We start from the raw sequence: 19,352 nt of genomic DNA, 5'->3' as shown, positions 1-19,352 counted from the left end.
TTCTTTTTTTATTTTAAGGATAATTGTTGTAATTGTAGCTGAATTGTAGCAATAATTTGTTACTAAGTGTTTAACCCTTTGTTTAAATTCTATATCTACTAATTTATTCATGTAAGAGATGGTGGTGTGTGCTGCTGTTGAGCTGGTCATGTTGTATGGAGATCACCTGCTGTTTTATGTATTTATTTTAAGAAATAATTCAGATCCTGCTGTGGTATGTTTTATTTTATTGTTCAGAGGAAGAGCCAACAAAATACACAACACATTAGCTGACAGGCCTCAGTTGAGTAATATATATATTTTAATCCTTTATTGGTTGGTTTGTGTGTTCGGTATGCTAAGTGCTCCATTTTTAAAGGAAAAATATAAAACATTTGTTGTTTTTTATACTTTAACTTAACATAACCTCAAGCTCTTGAAAATCTTTCGCTTTTATTGCCAAGAATTTTATCACCATCACTAGGGCTGTGCGATATGACGAAAATCTCATATCCCAATATAAGACATTTATCGTCCTGATAACAATATAAATCACAAAAATGTAACATTTTCTGTGAATCTCGGGCAGCTCGACTTGCGTGAAGTGTTTCCAGCTGGGCGTCGTGTACCTGGAGTCGAGCGTTTCATCCGATGCATGAAGCTATACGTTAGAAATAAGTTGTAACGGCCACCCCTTTTTTTTTTTTTTTAATTTATTTATTTATTTTCAAAATTTGAGTCTAAGGTTTATTTTTTAGCACCTGGCGGCTCTTTTTTGCTTCTCATCCGTAAACTCTCTGCATACTCTTTCATGTGATTCAGTTTATTTTTAAAGGTCTCAACAGGATCTTGAGCTTTATTGTGAAAGGTTTACGTAGAAAACAAACAAGCGGACAGCAGAGCCACGCAATGGTTTTACCATCATTGTTGCTAACGACAACACGTAAAAACAGGCACTTGTCCGTCCGTAGTGTGATTATATTAAATATAAGAGGAAGAGTTTCTAACATGCCTTGACATGTTGTTCAATGCACTTTTTGAATTTGTATTCTCCTGTTGTGGCTGCTTATTCGAGTAATTGTGTTGTGTGGGTTTGTTGCAGTGATGTCGCTGGATGCAACAGAGTCAGAAAAGAAGAATGATGGTGTCGGCTTGTAGTTTAGTTTATGTGAAAACAGACACCACAGCAGTTTATTAAAGGGGAAATAAGACGCATAAGGCCAGATTATTCACCAAGAGGCTGCCTGCTGCTGGTAGATAAGACAAGTAATGAGAATGTAAATTGAACTGTTTGAAAGACAAGCAAGCGAGTACCTGTGGGAGAAAGAAGCAAGTTTGTCTTATGCGGGGGGTTTTCTCCCTACAAGACTCTACATTTTTAATCAAATGCATATAAATGTTTGTGCTTCTGTCTTACTCTGTTCATGTATGCAGACCAGGTTGTAATGTCAGTCATCTTTGTGTCCCCACAGAGTCCACCGGCCCTGCCAAGGTAGTGAGAGCAGGCAACCCACCTAAAGCCAGGCGTGGTGGCAAGGTAATACTTTGCATGTGTTTGTCCATGTGTTGAATGTTAAGCAGTGGACAGGTAAAGAGTTTATAATAATTACAAGCTCTAAACGTATTAATATGGCTCAATTTGTTTTTAAAAATCTCGAAGGAAAATTCAGTGCTTTTAAAATCCAGATTGTGTTGATGGGAATTTGTCCAAAGGGAAATTAACTTACTTGATGGGAAAAATTAGACACTTTCCCCCCATCGAGTAAGCTTATAAGATTTATTTTTGTCTGTCATTGTTTAATAATTCCCAGCCAAGAAATTAAGATTTTATATAATAGGTGAAGTGGCTTTTTATTTCTGTTGTAGTATCAGGCTTTCTGCTTTGGTGTCAAAATGTCAGCAGTAGCAGGGGACTAGACTGGGTGCCACTCCTGCCTGGCAAGAAGACCAAAACGAGGCTAGAGTTCACACAGGCTCAGCAAAACTGGAAATTAGAAGATTGAATCAACAAAATCTGTGTTCTGAGTCTGTTTCTGTGACATTTGGATGGTAGGATCAGAAACTGGCATTAATGGCATTAAAGTGTGGATCCAATTGTCTCAGCTGCTGCTGGTGATGTAAAGTGTGTGGGGTAATTTCTTGGCACACTTTGGTCCCCTTTAAAATGATGCCTAGTTGAAACTAAACACTGCAGCCTGCTCGAGTAAAGCTATTCCATCACGATCAGTCTTCATGCCACAAAGCTCAAGTCTTCTCTAAACTGGTTTCTTGAACATGATTATGAGCTCACAGCCTCCACAGTGCCCAGATCTCAACCCAATAGTGCAAATTTGATGTGCAGCTGACAAATCTGCAGTAACCTGATGATATTTTGTCAATATGCACGAAAATCACCCAAGAAATCTTTCCATAAACTTGATAAATCTATGCCGTGAAGGATTAACACAGTTCTGATGGAAAAAGGGGCGGTCCTACCTGGTATTAGAAAAATGTATCTAATGAAATATTTGCTGAGTGTAAATGAGATGACAGCCTTTATTTTATGACATGAGCTGAAGGAAAGTTGTTTTTCCCCCCCCATGTGACAGCTCGAGCGCAAGTGTTTAATGCCTCGAGAAATGTGCAGTCACCTCCTCTCACATGCTGGAATGCAGATGTGCTCGCAGTGAACCAATGGCATGCGAGATGAAGCCTTTCATTCAGAATTTCCCACCCCTTTTGTCTGACACTGTAGTACTCTACAGTTGGTGGTTTGTAGCCACACCTTGACCATAAACTTTTTATGGCTGGTTTGGAGTTAACTACCCAGTCTCAGGAACAAAAGACAGAAACTGGCAATCAGCCGGCAACACATTGCTGAAGATAAACAGTAAAAAGCTGTAAAAACACTCATGTAAAGTGTTTTTTAACCAGATTATACTTGAGCTTAAGGTGTAAGGACTACAGCGGTACTGCCTGTTCAGACATGATCAGTTTTTAGACTGCAATTTAACCTGAGAGGTGTTTATCTTTTTTCCTTTTTCTCTGTTTCTTGAAGAAATTGACATTTTTTTAAACAGAAAAGCAGCAATCGGATGGGTTTTTTCCCCCTCTTGAATTTCTTCGTAATTTCTTTGTTTTTTGTCCTCAGGTTGGAGACTTTGGAGATACGAACAGCTGGCCAACTCCAGGGGAGATTGCAACTAAAGACATGCAGGTAGGTGGTTGTTGTTGTTATTGTTATTACTGCGTGTTGTATTTTTGTAGCCTGGTATATGTAGAACATACACTGGAGAGATTAAGCTCTGTTTCAGCTGACTACATTGATGTTTGAGTAGAAGCCGCGACATCCATACGTGCACAACAGGTTTTTTATGCTATGAGACGTATCTGATTTGCATATTTTTTTCTTTTGCTCTCAGCTGGTGCATTAGGTTTCAGCTGTAGACGGATATGATGATATGTCATTTCATTCTGGTTAGAGAACTTTTTTTCTTTTTAGAATTTGTTCTTTCAACCCATTCCTACAGAGCACATCTGTCTTGTAGAGAAAAGCATTAGCAGAAAGGTTTTTGAAAATTTGTGTTCAGGAGTTGTGTCTTTGAAAAATATGGACCAAAATTGCAGAAAATGTCTGCAGGGTAAAGGGTCACAAAATCTGAGGTAGAGCATGTAGAGACTGCTCTGGGACGAATGTACGAACTGGAGCCTTTATAAGCGAGCTGTGGTGTTACGGGGTCTGGAGGAAATCCTTTTTATAGTAATGGGAAGAAGGTGAAGACTGGAGGGAACACAAGCGTTTGAGTTGGAAGCAGATTTCAGTAACTTTTAGGTTAAAAATATTCACCAAGCAAAATGAGGAGCCGAGTCTGCTACACTTTGCTGTAGTGGGTGTTTGCAGCTTTCTTCAATGGGTATTTTAGTGGCTGTAATTACACGCCAGCTAAACAGCACATCCAGACAGAGCAGTCTGCTTCTGCTGGCCCTGACTTTGTGTCCCCAGGATTGATTGTTTCTTTTAAGGTGTGGGTTAGCCAAGATTTGCCACCATGTCTCCATCTGTGGAGACAAAGCAAAGATGGCTGACCACAAAACGAGCAGCTGCCAAAATTTTTTTTTACTCTTAAGGATTAGTTTCTTTTTTCTTTCAAAAAGAGAAAATTGTGACGGTATCTAAGGCCTGAGTCATTATAAACTCAGTGAGTTTAAAATGACTTTACATGTTTTATTGTGATTAAAATGTTAGCTATTTCTAGGAGTAAGCTGTTCTGAGTCTTCAAGCTGCCTATTTGGTTACTTAAGTGCCTTAAAAAATGTCCAAATGAGTCATTGATCCTGCAGTAGCACCTTAGTGTTAAACCTTCAAATTTGAGGGATGTTTACAGGTTTGTTGGGCCTGTGCTGTCTCCTGTCATGTAGCAAAATAACTTGTAAGGAGGTGGGAATCTGTTAAAATTGCATTAATGTACATTAAAAAAAAGTCTCTACTCTGCTAGTGATTAACTCATCCTGAAACGCGCCTGCATATAAGCTTTACCCAGAGGTCCATGACACTCTAAGCCCCTCCCCTCTAAACTGCACTTGTCCCTTAGAGCTGCAGGTCAGCTGTGGGATGTGTCTAATTTGTGTCCACTTAGAGTAGCACCAGCAGTCAGTCACCCCCCAGAACTGTTTTCTATTTCTGGTCTCTGGATGACAGTATGTCACTGGGCAAGCAACCCCCGGTAACCTCCCCTATTTTAGGCAGGCAGGTCTGAGGGAACATGAAGGAGAGAGCGTGTCCTCGAGCACGAAAATGTGGGTCATATCATCAGCACCAGGAATAACCTGCAGGACTGGTGGGAAGGGTGGAGTCTGGAGGTAGGCCAAGGCCTGGGAAAGGATGTCCTTTTAGGGATCCCCCCTTGAAGAAGCCACCCCTGGATCTGTGGTGGTGCTATTCTTGGGGGGGCTGAAGTTCGCCATCCATCATGCAACATTCAAAGGTGTAAATCAGTCACTCAATTCCACGGATTACTCATGCTGGGGACTCTGATATTTAAGAGAAGGTGGGGAATTTGCATAGTGTACTTTAATTTTCCAGTGCTGTGGTTAAAGTCTCAGTCAGTAAGCATGAAGTTAATCTGCTTTTTTTTTTAAGTTTTAAAATTGTCTTCCACGATGCAACATGAAATACAGCACAGCAATGCAAGCAGAAAGTACTTCACACTTGTTTGGGAAGCCCGCAGAGATTCAAAGAAACGTGCGGTGCAATAACACATTTAGACAAAACACATTACAACTTTTTTTTTTAACAAAGTGTAAAGTCCAGACACTGAAAGTAGATTTGAATAAGTAATAAAAGGGTTTATGCTACTTTTTTGTTGTAAGATTAATTAGATGAATAAATTGGATCCAAGTTTAGCAACAGTTTTGTAATACTAATCAAGCTAGGTTGCACTTTTTTTTAAAACTTTTTTTTACCTTTTTTTTTTTTAAATCAGTGAAAAACTAAAAAGCATGTACACACCTCTGTTTTGGGACAAATGTTTAGAATAATCATCAAATAAAAAGGTTGTCTTCCTCCCCTCACCCCCCAACCGCTTGCTGCAGATGACGGCCCCCTCACTAATGCTGGTTCTGCTGGAGGCTTCTTCCTGTTTAAAAGGCCCTTTTTTCGTCCCAATGCTTGCTCATTGGGAGTCATGTGATTGTTGGGATTTTGCTGGCTCATGCTTACCTTACAGTATAAAATGCTTTGGGGCGACTGTTGTCGTGCGTATACTAGTCAAGTTGATTAGGCAGCTGATCCTGTTTGGGACTTATTGGTTGACCTGTGATGCAAACTTGCTGAACTGGCCCCTCAGTTTACATGTGAAGAAAAGCCGTTTTCTCAGTTGTTCCCGTCCACCACCAGTTTGTTTAACACAACCAACATATTTTATTATATTTTATTCTACTGTATATAGTATTTTATTTTATTCTATTCTGTACAGTTGTGTACTGTATTTATTCTTATTATATTCTAATTTTGCTACATAACTTTTGCACTGTCCACTTCCTGCTGTGACAAAACAAATTTTCCACGTGTGGGACTGATAAAGGTTATCTTATCTTATTAAGAAGGTTCTAGATTTTTAACCTTTCAGATGTTTTGCTTCAGGCTGACCGCAGCCACTCCAGCTTTTTGTAGGAGCATGCATGTACTCCACTATCAACAAATGATGCTGTGTTGCTATATTGAGGATATTGGTACATAAAATAATTAAATTGGCTTGTGGACTAGTAAAAATTGGATCCACTGGCCCACTTGCCTAGTGGGGAATAATTATGATGATGAACACTGAAGTGCAAAAATCTCCCTAATCCATCTTAATTTATTACAATTTAATGTTTTTATATTTAAAAACTTGCAAAAAATAATGGTATAAAATTCAGTGTGTCATGTTATCAGCCCTTTTGTGCCATTACAGTCAGAACCACTCCACACCTCTTAGAGAGCAGCAGCCTAAGTAGCTACTGCCACATATATAACTGTAGGTTGTCTGAGTCATGCAGGCAGAAGAAAGCCCCTCTTCCTCTGCAGTCCGGGGAGAAAAGCCATATACATGCATGTGACTGTTTAGTACACAGTGGCTTCTGGTGTCATGTCATCTATACCTGATTGTATTTTCATTTTTCACCCCATTTTTATCATCTCATCAGTGTCCTGCCTGTAATTTTCTTTCTTTCATTCACCCACCGTAAATAGCAGGGCGGTGCTGCTTTCTGGGCTGGGTTTTTGGTTAACTGTTCCTATGCTCGGGATTAGGAATGTCTCATTATGAAAGTGGCTGAAACAGACGCGTCATCAGTGCCTTCCTGTAGCGCAGGAAGAATGACTCAGCATCGTTGTGATCTTAGCTTTGTGCGGCTGAAAATGCAGACAGCAGTGTTATTGATTAAGAAAACTCACTGAACCGCTCACACCTGATCCTTTAATGGTTTATCTCACACCATTCTGTCATCGCTGAAAGTATCCTCACTCCTCTTCCAAGCGCACAGATTTCACAGCAATAAACCTCTTGATGTTTTGACACACATTAGCTTTGTCTCCACTGAGATGAGCTTGGCTGTACTATGGAAGGCCCAGAGGGAGCTCGGCCGACTAATAGTTGCAGCAGATGCTTCTTATTATCCACAGCTTGTGCAACATTGACTTGGCATTTTCATTGTTTTTGACAACACCAATAAAAAGCATGATGTTGTTGGAGCAGAGGAGCGCAGGCTATAAAAGCCCAGTAGGTCTGATCTGCACTATATCCGAAAACTACCAGATTCTAACTATAGGGCTGGGAAGTACACTGGTTAATTGGTCGGGTGCTAGAAAGCTTTGATCCATTTTAACTGCTTAGCATTAGAGCTTCTTTTTTTTAAAAACATCTTTACATACCGTACGTGTGTGTCTGTGTGTTTGTCTGTCTGTGCATCATGGTCCACCTCATTGTCTTCTCTAAACTGCTCTTCCCTCCCTCTGTTCAGATCGAGGCAGTGACACGGACCGTGTCCTGCCCGCCGACTGTCAGGCAGGTCAGAGACTCATGGAAATTCACTGTAAGTTCAACCCATGAACCCTGCTGCCTGCCTACCTGTTCACTTTCAATAACTGTATCTGATTTTTAGACCAAAAACAAGTGAAATATGTAAAACTTAGCATTACACTCACAGAAGTATCGCTTTACCCTTTTTAGAGTTAAACAAAAATCCAGATAACTCACTTTTTGACTAAAGACATTTGTGCTGTGACTGTTATTTGTAATTTTTCTGTATGTGAAAGAAGTTTTTGAACATTTCTTTTAAGACACTTTTGCTTAGTCGTTTATTTGTTTATTGATTGATTGATTGATTGATTAGCATTCAAATATCTCAGTGAAGACAGAACAAAGATTTACCACAAAGCAAGAAAGCATGAGACAAGGCTAATCAAAAGGTATTGGCTGAAGCATTTGCTTATTACGCCAACCCTTTTAACAAAAGATCTTTTAGCATGCAGCTCCTGTACACAGGGCTCGAAGCAAATAATAAAATTCAATTCAATTCAATTTCATTTATATAGCGCCAAATCACAACAAATGTCGCCTCAAGGCGCTTCATAGATACAGAGAGAAAAGCCCAACAATCATATGACCCCCTATGAGCAAGCACTTTGGCGACAGTGGGAAGGAAAAACTCCCTTTTAACAGGAAGAAACCTCCGGCAGAACCCGGCTCAGGGAGGGGCGGCCATCTGCTGCGACCGGTTGGGGTGAGAGAAGGCAAACAAAGCAAAAACAAAACAAACAAACAAGAAAAAACACCACCACCTTAGTAAGTAACTACATCAAAGCAAAAGAATCAAGAGGTTTTCTGATGATGACACTGGGTAAGCCTTGTGCCTTTAAGTGGCCGTATCCCATGGTAACCTTAGGAGAGCCTTTGTTATGAGCCAAACTGTCAACTTCTGTCCATTTAAACTCAGAGGAAATCTCAGTATTTTCTTCCCATTAACAACAATCATTACTCAGTGAGCAGTAAGTTAATGACTTATTAATTTTTTTATGATTCTTCCCTGTCAGTGTCATTTTGCATCATCATCATCATCATCATCTGCTGAGTCATGTAATGGTCACCGGTGCCATGTTTTTGATTCATTATGCAGTTTTTGAGGGGGGCCTGTTGTGTTGTTCCTTTGTTTCTGTCACATATGATGGTGGAGCTCATATAATGAGGTCAGCATATTTGTAAATGTAATCTCTGAGTCAGATGTTCAAGCTCCAGGCTGCTCTAAGCAGCTGATGTCAAAGGGTTTTATAAGCTATTATGATCTGATGTCAGAGGAGGCGGAGCCTACAAGTTTTGTGCTCTCTTTTCGGAAGCCTGATGAGGGGCAGTCAATCGGAAGTGGGGTCAGAGGGAGAGGGGGTGTTAAGGAGACAGGCGCTAAAATAAAAATTGCTGCAGTGGAGCCAAAAAGCAGAAATGAGCATCGTAGATTGCCATCAAGGGCACAGCATAGTAGATAAATGTAGACAAGAATTTGGACTGTTGAATAAAACGGTACTACATGTGCTAGAACAGAAAGTGATTTTCAGACTCAGTATTGCTACAAAACTCTGCACTACTGAATTTGGAAAAAATGTTGCGCTGTTAGGATTTTGTTCTTTTTCTTTCCTTCTCATTTATCCCATTTTATTCCAAATTAGATTTAAAAGATTTGTTCATTCTAAGCTTGGCCTAAAGAAAGAATTGGCAAAAGATGATAACAGAGATAACCCAATAAAGCCAGACTTCTTTGCTTTGTGCTATTTGTGTTCTCTATATTGTATAATATAGGGGTTGGATGCCATCTGAGGTAAAACGTTAACATTCGTTTGGAGTTGGCTTAACTTTTTTTTGTCTTTATAGCTCAGTGATTTCTTTGGAAGAATTTTACATTGGTTAAAAGGGTTAATAATATATTAGCTGACTGAATCATTGTAGGGTAAGTCTCAAAAATAAACTTCACAGTATGTAATGTTTAGGCCCAGCACGTGTCAGCTTTGCATAATACACAGTTATATATTTGAAAGGAATGTAGCTGGTGTGTAAGGTCAGATGTGCAGTCACTGTCTGAAATCGTATTAAGAATTATGAGTAATCTGGTTTATGTTCACCTGAAGTAATTATTTTCAGCAAAGTGGAGCGTTCGAGCCTTGCAAGATTCTTAATTTTCTGTTGGAGATACAAAGTTAAAAAGACAGATTACAAGTTGTCTCTCTTAATGCTACAAACAAAGTTATGTGTAATACAAATGCTTTCAGTAGCAAGATTTGAAATGGGTTCCTTCAGCTTTTGGTGTAATTTAATTTAAAAATGCTTTTATTTTGTAGTATAATTTAATATTTTGCACTTTTTTTAATGTTGCGTTTTTTACAGACTGCTTTCTTTCTTACTGTTGTTCAGAAATACCTGGTCTGGTCTTTGAATTGAGTTTGTATGATCATATTAAACTTAATAAAGGGTGTGCATGGCTGTGTGTGTGTGTGTGTGTGTGTGTGTGTGTGTTCATGGAAATGAACTTGCTTTTATTTACCCAACTTAACACAAATTTACGTGACTCTTGTGCAAAGACCTCAGGAGTGCCAGAGTTTGCAGATATGCATGTTGCTGATAGCTGAGCTGTTGTAACACAGAGGAGCGGCCGATTTGAATAAACTACTATATCAGTTCTGGGAGCAAAGATAACCAGAAGAGCCACTTTATATATGGTGAACTACCCAGTGTCCGTTACTGTGCCAGGTTAGGCTGCGGTGTAGGGCAGTAGGAGCAGTGTGTTACTCTGCTGCAGTCCCAAAAAAAGTCACGTAAACCCCAAACCACAAGCAAAGTTGCCTTTGTCCCAATCACCTTTATGACCTGGTGGGTATTTGCAGTTTTAGCCTTCATTAAACATCAATCCCACAATATTTATTAATCCAAAGCCTCTTGATTTTACACACTAGACTGCTGCTTTAGGAGCTTCTTTTTCCTGTTTGCATTCGTTTTATTGCAAACTTCTTTATTTTTAAAAACTAAAAAAAAAAAGATTTAAAATACTAAAAAAGACTGCTGGCTGTGTGTGCGTATGTAAACATACTGAGTTGCTCAACTCTAGGTCAAGATTATAAAAGTGATGTTGGTTTAGGGAAAATGAGCCCTTGGTTACTGAAAGCTAACCTGTCCAGTCAAAGTGCCAACTGTTAAAGGTTTTTACATAATGCTTTAATTTTACTGAAATCAAATGGTAAAAATGTGTAACATTATACAGAATCTTTGCCAGTGTAATTTGTTAAGCAAGTGTATTAAGAATTCATTGTGGCAAGTTCCATATAATTCAACTAAATAGCGGTTTGAATGTGTTTCCCGTCTACTTAGGGCACCAAAAAGACGATGGTTAAAAAGGAGTCAAAGGAGAAAAGGGAGAGCAATGAAGAGAGCAAGGAGAACGTGAAGGCCAAGTCAGACGACTCGGGAGAGGAAAAGAACGGTGACGACGACTCCCAGAAGAACGGACCGAAGAAAAAAGGTGACCAATGATCAAACTGATTTAATCATTTGTCTGTAATTATACTGCTTGCTAAAGAATCTGGTTTTGACATTAAAACGTTTGAAGGAAAAAGTCCACTCTGAGCTTTTGGGGTTCTCGCTTTTAAATAATTGGCTTCATTAGTATCTGGTGCTAAAGTTGGTGGTAAGGTTGAAGAAATACAAATGAAAGGATTTCAGTTAAGCAGCTCTAAAAATGGCATTAATGACTCCAGAACTGTGAACTAAAAGATGTTAGGATTGTGCTGCTGTTTTTTGTTTGTTTGTGCTTTTAAATGGCCAATCAAAGGATGACTAATGCAAACCAGTACAGGGGTACACATTATGCGGTAGATGATTTTGTGCTCTCCACTTGTGCCTTTGCAAATACGCCATACTCCCTGTGTAATATCAGAGAACAAAAGTCCACCTTTGCCTACGTTTATCAGTGTTTCAAATGCGCCGCTTGATGCATTCACTCCACGTGTAAAGGGTAAAGTGAGTGCAAGATAAGTTGGGTCTTTCATGGCTGCTTAAAGCGTGTTTTAATTGTAATAACCACGTTAGTAGTGTGGGAGCAAATCTAAATAAGCAGAGTCAGTTACAGTACAAGGTTGTATCACTCGAAGTCAAATACAGGTTGCCTTTTAAATTCGTGCCCATAACAGATCATTTAGGAGAAGTTTGTGGTGGCTGGTTATAGTTTAGCAGTTTTGGCAGCAGTTAAAGGTTTAAACCGTGCCAGCCAGGCAGCCAGCGAGTGCTTTCTGACCTTCACAGCATAGCTGGCCCTCAGTGTGCATGGCTGAATTTGCTCTGTGTGTGTGGAGGAGGGGGGGCGTTTCCTGGCTCTCATGTTTTCATCACCCCTCAAAAAACATACCGGCATACAAATGGTCTGGCACGAATTTTAGCACCGACCTGCCCGTTCGTTTTCTTTTCCTAAGAATTCAGGCCAGTTGTTGTATTGATGAAGAGGCTTAAACAATAAAGTTATTTATACACTAAATTGCAGTATTTAAGATTAGTGCATACAGTGCACAGTTTTATGTACTCGTATCAATTTTAAAGCAGTTGGGTTTATAATAGTAAAACTTCTTGTTCCTGGAGATGCTTTTGTCGGTTTTTGTATATGTGCTGTGGAGGTGATGAGTTTCATGTCTCTTCTCTGACTAAAATGTTAAAATGAAGAGAACTTGAACAACTCTGATCACAGTATTGAAGCAAATGAATCGTGTTTTTCGTGCCCATCAAAAAGGTTTTGGCTTTCAGCCACAGGTAAATCACCAGGACTCTGAGTAAAACAGGCTCTGTTTTAAGTAGAGTTTAATTGGCTCTAGTTGTCCAGCAGGCTGCCTTGCAGAGCTGCAGTTTAAAAGGACAGGTGATTGTCACGGTGTCACGTGGACACATGGGTAAGGTTTTCAGATACCATAAGCAGGAGGTAGGGAGAAGGGAAATGACGGCAATTGCCACAAAATGTGGAATATAAGTATATTTACAAGCTACCTTTCAAGCGAGATGCATAAGTAAACAAAGAACTGCTGCGAAGTACAAGCAACCAAGTATTTTAAGAACAAGAGGGTTGATGACCACATCTCTTACGTTTGCAGGGACACGTCACTTCCCTTCTTTATTGCACGTGCTGTCTATCACAAACTTAACCACATGTCCACACAGCACCCTGGCAACCAGCAGTCCTTTCAGATGGCAGCTCTGTGAGGCACCCTGCTGGACAGCCAGGGTACTGCAGGATACATTTACATCTATGAAAGTCCTGGAAGCGATGATCAGTTTTTCAGAATAAAAGTTGTATGTTTATCACATGCACATATCTAAAGGCTATTAGAATCAGCCAATCATCTAGCTTACAGATATGCTGTTTCTAAACACAAAAAGCATGGTGGTGATTAAGATATTCATTTGGTAGATGTAAGAATGAATAAATAAAATAACGTCATCTGAAACAGTCTGTGGATTTGTTCTTCCTTTTAACGGTGTTTCCTCTACATGTCATTTGAAAACAGGAAACAAGCAGAAGTGGGTTCCTCTGATGATCGAGGTGAAGTCAGAGGGGCCCAGGGAGCGCTCGGCCTCTAGGAACAACAGCAGACAGAATGAAAACCCGCGCCTGCCTCCCAACGCCAGGAACGACCTCAGAGGTCAGTCTGTGACGTCTTCACTTGGTAACAGGTTTATTTTGGGTGAGAGGTAGTAGGAAGTTGGCTCCACATGGCGGTCATCTCTGGTGCTTGCACATGATAACACATCTGAATATGCAACTACTGGAAGGGGCTTTGCTGCCGTGTCTTTAGATGTTGATAATACAGAGCATATTATTACATTTAGCTGGTTGAGAAAGTGCACATGACTCAGCAGCAGGATGTGGAGAGGTGTGTGTGTGTGTGTGTGTGTGTGTGTGTGTGTGTGTGTGTGTGTGTGTGTGTGTGTGTGTGTGTGTGTGCATGCTCGACTGCTAATTTTATACTTCTGCTTTGATAGCTTCACTATTCAGCTGTGCACTTCACGTATTACTCCACTTGTGTTCAGGAAATGAAATCTACTCGCTGTTAGGAAGACGCTGTATCGTATTCAAATGTGTTTTAGCACAATTTAGAAAACTAGTAAGAAAGAGAATTAGTTCGCCTCATTGGATATTTGTTCGGACCTACTTATCCAGTCTGGTTTAGTGTTTGCTGACAGGAATATGGTTGGCTTCCCTGCAGATTGGCATAGCCAAAAGTATGAGCGCGAGTGGCGTGACGACCACGATGAGGTTTCCAGCGTGAAGAGTGAGGGGGCGCCATTCCGCGGAGGATTCAGAGGTCGAGGACGTGGAAGAGGAAGAGGTCGGGGACGAGGCAGAGGTGCCGGGAGAGGTACGTCTTACTCGTTTTAGACAACTCAAAAATATCAAAAGAACACTTTTTTCACCGCTAGGCAGGTGTCCTCGAAATGTTTATAAGTAATATAGTTTTTCTTCTCTTGGTTTGTGGTCATGAACATCGCTTTTGTTTTTTTAACCACAGTAAGTTTTTTTTTTTTTCCTTTTAAGTTAAAAGGCTGACCAGACTGCACTGACAAATCAGCATCATGCAGGATACTTACACATGGAAATTGACAATATGATGTAAATACAGTACACTGTGGGTTCATTGAATGTGCACTGGTGCAAGAGAGAGATCACAATATTTCAAGGAAATTTGATACAAGAAAAAAATGTATGTAAACAAAGGGCATGTTCAGACCTTGTCCTGAGTCACTGTCATTCATGACATGTTTCCTAATTTGAGGTCTGAATGCACTGAGGCAAGGTGGTAGCCAGATAATAGTGCAATAGCAGTGACACAGCAGAAGTCACATCTCAGCACAAAAGTAGCCTTGTAGTGTTTTCTCTGGAAATTCTAAGTAAAAGTATAACATGATTTCTTAATGCTGGAGAAAACGAGCTGCACCGTATTGTCACATAATAAAGCGTTTCTTCCTTGGATGGCGTATCCTGGTTGGAGCTTTTTAACCAGCAGCAGCAGAAACTTCCATCCACCATTTGTTCTTCCTGTCATATGGGCCGCAGCTAGCAACGCTTGTTTGAATGTGTTTACATTTGAGCTGCACTGGCTGTACTCTACTGTGTATTTTTTAGCCCCAAGTGGCGAAACAAGTTTATTTTTCACTGTTGGCAGGAACTGTTTTCATGCATATTTTTGCAGAGTATTGTGTGTGGAGATTGTTGAAGTAGGCCTCGTTTTAGATACTGAATCATCATTGGAGGCACATGAGTGTTCCTCGATCTTGGACGTGCCATTGTGCACCAGGGGACGTAAACGTGGGGTATCGCTATATAACATTTTTATATCACTTAAGACTTTACAGCTATTATTGCAGACGCTGTGATATGGCAGAGCGCTTGGTATCACTATAACAGATGTGCTGCAGAAGTGATGAGCTCTTCATGTCTCTTCTCTGACTAAACATCTGTGGAGAGAACTTTCACAACTCTGATCTCAGCACTGAAAGTAAAGCTACCTGGGCTAAATCTTTTCAAAATTACTTTCACAGGAGACATCTCAGTTTTTAATTTTGTACCGTTTGGTTGGTGATGTCAGTGTTTTGAGTGCTTTGACAAACCCATTACCCACACAGCTTTTGTGGAAAGACTCCCCATGAACTTTAGTGAACTTGTCTTAATAGTATAGTTTGAGGGTTTTACTTCCAGTCCAGTCTTCTGTTCATCTGCGATCATGGAGTACAGCAACTTTCTCTTTATCAACGTTTCAAGGATTTAAGCTGGTGAATTGGATGAATTAAGTTGGTACAGGTAGACAGTGTCTTATCTAGTTTTGGTTGCTTTGGCTGCCACGGCTCTGAATCCGAGTGTTTGATGACCCTGATCTGGCCCCCACCAAGGCTAGAGTAAAAACAGAAAAGTGCAATAACAACCAGAGAGTGTTGGAATGAGGACTGGCCTTGGCTCCAGCAGGAGAAACTGATTTTTCCTGAAGGGTTGTTGGTTTTGGCCAGAGTCTCCCTCCCACTTCCCTGTTGTTTTCACTCTTTTCATACATACATCGTCCCTTATTCCTGCCCCCCCACCTCTTCTCTTCATGTACTCATTTTCCTCCATTTATCCTACACCCTCCTTCCCAGAAGCACCGGCTACTCATAAACTTTATAACGGTGCCCAAAAATGTGAGTGAAGCAAATTTATTTCCACTTTTCTCCCTTTTTTTAAAAAAAAAAAAAAAAACGTTTTTGAGGTTGTTGACTTTGAGCAGCGCTGAAGAGAGCACATGAACTTTGTCTTTGTGTATTTACTCAGCCCTCAAGTGGGTGCCCTCCTACATATGCCAATTCTCACTCACACACACACACACACACACACACACACACACAGTGTAATTGTATTTTAAGAGGCTGCTCCTTCACTTCTGCGCTCTTTATGATTTACATCTTAACACGTTTTTTTTCTTAGCTGTGCCTTGAATAGCTTTTGAGTTAAACAGCAGTTAAACTTGAGACTTATTCTCATTAATCTGCTCGTACTTACTGAGTGTCAGTCTGCTGTTTTCATTCTTGTGTAACCTTCGATAATTCTTACTCCTAACTATAACTAGCAGCGTAAGTGACAATATGGTACGAAAGAGATACAATAAATGGAACATTTAAAAACTATTCTTAGGGGATTTTTAATAGAAATGGTGAAACAGAACAAAATTAACAGTACTTGAATAAGAATTAATGCTTTGGGGGTGAGTGTCAGTATAAGTGTCTTCTCTCAGGTCTTCAATGTGAGAGCCATCAGATAGCATCGATCTGAGAACAAAGATGCACTTCCCAATCAATTTTGCTGCCTACTAATAGCAAGTGGAAGAATTTTAATCTTTTGATTGGCTGGTTTTTCAAGAAATGAATAGTAAAGGGGAAAAACGATGTGAGCACTGATAGCTGAGAAGGTTCAAAACGCAGAGAGCATCTGCTGTTCCCGTGCACAGTCTTTCACACGAGTAATGTATGCACGCCGTGCTGCACGCTTTCTGTCTAACCGACTGCTCTTCTCCCTTCAAGGCCACTACGACTATCACTACAGCTACAAGTCCTACGACGTAAAAGACGGACCCTACGGACAGAAGTTCAGCAACTCAGTGACCTACTATTACGACAACATGAGCAGCAATGACCTTTACTCTGTCGATCAGGATCTGCTGAAGGACTACATCAAGCGGCAAATGTGAGTTTAGCTTTTCTGTCACAGGAATAGGTCGATGTCGGGGGTAAACTCGTATTTGACGGGTTGCGTTCGGACATTATGTGCAGATGTGCTGCAGAAGTGATGAGCTCTTCATGTCTCTTCTCTGACTAAATGACGGTGGAGAGAACTTTTCACAACTCTGATCTCAGCATTGAAGCATAATGAGATGAAATGATTGGCTTTTGGAAAGATGGCAGACCTTAAGGTTGCATGATGTCACATCTTGACTTCGTGGCTTGGCTTTTCTTCCTCCTAAGATTAGATCTGCTTAGTTTGGGAAATTGCTGCACTAATGTCAGTTAAATGGGTTCATCTGGTAGAAACTGTTACTAGACATTTGTGGTGTGGCGCTGGAGATGGAGCTAAACATCATCTGTGCTTGACACTAGCAGCTTGAGCCTCTACACTTGAATCTGGTTGGTAGCCGAGTTGCACTGTGATTTGCTTGATAAGGAAACATGGAGAAAAAACCCCCCAGTATTTCTGGTTCTGCGACATCAGCTTTGATCATTTGCGTTCATCTTTCAGCACTTTGCAGGCACATCTCACTCTCCAGATTCTCTGAGTAGTGTGACCTCATTTGTCTGGCACCAGATTTAAACGGCTGTTGTTCCGCCTCATCGTGTCATATTCTGGATTTTTTTTGTAGGCAAATTATCTGTGTGACACGGACACACACAACGAACCAAACTATGATGGATCAAAAAGAAACTGGTTTCATCACATCTTTGTTCCCATTACAGTCAACTGCTTTAAACCAGAGCTGTTAAACTGATTGAAGTTGATCAGCTCCTTAGGGCCCAGTTTGATCTTAGGAGGTTCAGATTTCAACTGATGTCTAGAAATCCTTCAAAGGTTTCATACGTTTACACTCCTGTGTTGTAAGACTGTTATTCCCACAGCAGGACTAGCAGTGCATTTCACTGATGAAATTGGAGTCATTTTTAACTCTTTAGAAAGTCACACATTTAGTTGATTTTGGACTCTTTCAGAAAGCCACATTTGGCCCCCGGTCTGCATGCTTGACAGTCTTGTTGTCGATAAGTGGTTAAGTTTACTTCACTTATAAGAATAAAGTATCTCTTTTCAACATTACTGAAGCTGTTCAGATTATACCTGACATAGTCCAGTAAAGCACTTGCTGCTGGAGATGCTGTGTGTGTCGAAACAATACATTTTTGGCCAACTTACTCAGGCTCTGCAACCTTGTTAAATCCTCTGTTTTTAGTTTGGAAGATATGTGATGACTGTTGACATCTAGACAATGTTACATCACTTATTTTTGGTACGACTGGTTTTCATTCAGTCTTTCCCTCTGATTTTTATTCTTTTCTCACTTTACTTGTCTTCTTTAGTTTTAGTCCCTCTGATGTCAAAGACTAGGCATGAAATACCAGCATCTGCTGACCACTTTTCTCCCTGTGTTTTTTCCTTCCAGTGAGTACTACTTCAGCCTAGACAACCTGGAGAGAGACTTTTTCTTGCGGAGGAAGATGGATCAGGAGGGTTTCCTGCCCATCGGACTCATCGCCAGTTTTCACAGAGTTCAGGCCCTCACTACCGACGTCAACATCATTCTGGATGTAAGCGCGTTTCTTTGACTGGTTGAATGATGTCAGTTAGTGAAGACATTTAAAAATTCATGTTAAACGCAGTCAGAACTGGTCTGAAAGCAGCTGTAGGACAGAAAAACAAGCAATTAAATTGCATAAAAATTAATGTGAAGCAGCGTTCAAGTTAAAACTGTGTTTTCCAGACGCGTCTGTAGTTCATTATGTGAAACAATTTTCTGTCCAGAACTAGCTCGAGGGTACCAAACAACAAATATTTGGCAGGTCATTTTTGGGTTTTTGTACAACTTCCAAAAATGAATAAACACATTAAAAAATGATGCAGCTCTAATTAGTGACCTTTAGATTTGCTACTGGGTTATTTTCACCTTTGGACAGAGTCAGTCTGGGTAGTTTTCCCGTTTTTGTCAGTACATGAATGGTCGCAAATTTCCACTAATCACCTGGGCTAACCGGTCCCTCATCTGTCCCGTCAGGCGTTGAAGGACAGTAAGGAAGTGGAAATTATCGACATGAAGATCCGTCGGAAGGTGGACCCGGAGAAGTGGCCGCTGCCGGGCCTGAACATGCCAAACATGCCGCACACGCATACGGACTTCTCCCAGCTCATCAACTGCCCCGAGTTTGTTCCAAGACAGATGGCTGAGGAGCCCAGAGGTGAGCACTCTGACCTGAAGCTGCACATTTTGTAATGTTTAGCATTTACTGACCCTCAATTCTGCATCAGGCTTGAAACGTGCATTTCCCTAATTTACATGAAGAAAGTGAGAATTTTAAGATAAGTAATCCTTGCCTGGTGATCAAAGTTAATGTTGACTGTAATCTTCTCTCTGCTGCAGGTTCTCCCAGGGCCTCCACACCAATGCAACAACAGACCAAGGCTGAACCGGATATCTCCAACCTCAAGACCATGCCCAAGGGCCTCTCAGCTAGTCTCCCTGACCTGGACTCTGAGTCCTGGATCGAGGTTAAGAAGAGACCCAGACCTTCCCCGGCCAGACCCAAGGTCAGCTCAGAAAAGGTGAAATTCAGAGC

The 19,352-nt window shown here is 40.6% G+C and overlaps 1 protein-coding gene across 5 annotated transcripts in view; it reads left to right on the top strand.

Annotated features, from left to right (window-relative positions):
* larp1 (La ribonucleoprotein 1, translational regulator) overlaps nt 1–19,352 on the top strand; it is a 51,253-nt gene that overhangs the window by 21,868 nt on the left and 10,033 nt on the right. For 2 of the 5 annotated variants that reach the window (XM_006785044.3, XM_035905345.2), the window contains exons 2-11: nt 1,452–1,516; nt 3,110–3,175; nt 7,459–7,530; nt 10,848–10,998; nt 13,025–13,159; nt 13,724–13,876; nt 16,563–16,725; nt 18,185–18,329; nt 18,794–18,974; nt 19,157–19,323. In XM_006785044.3, coding sequence (XP_006785107.1) covers nt 1,452–1,516; nt 3,110–3,175; nt 7,459–7,530; nt 10,848–10,998; nt 13,025–13,159; nt 13,724–13,876; nt 16,563–16,725; nt 18,185–18,329; nt 18,794–18,974; nt 19,157–19,323 — 1,298 coding nt within the window. Of the gene's footprint in view, nt 1–1,451; nt 1,517–3,109; nt 3,176–7,458; nt 7,531–10,847; nt 10,999–13,024; nt 13,160–13,723; nt 13,877–16,562; nt 16,726–18,184; nt 18,330–18,793; nt 18,975–19,156; nt 19,339–19,352 lie in introns of all 5 variants that reach the window. The other 3 variants (XM_006785043.3, XM_035905344.2, XM_035905346.2) reach the window with 2 other exon arrangements.

Source organism: Neolamprologus brichardi, chromosome 10, assembly GCF_056152115.1.
Source record: "Neolamprologus brichardi isolate AB-2024 chromosome 10, ASM5615211v1, whole genome shotgun sequence".
NCBI classification, from domain to species: domain Eukaryota; kingdom Metazoa; phylum Chordata; class Actinopteri; order Cichliformes; family Cichlidae; genus Neolamprologus; species Neolamprologus brichardi.
The sequence above is the reverse complement of the archived record's forward strand: the minus strand, read 5'-3'. Positions and strand labels throughout refer to the sequence as shown.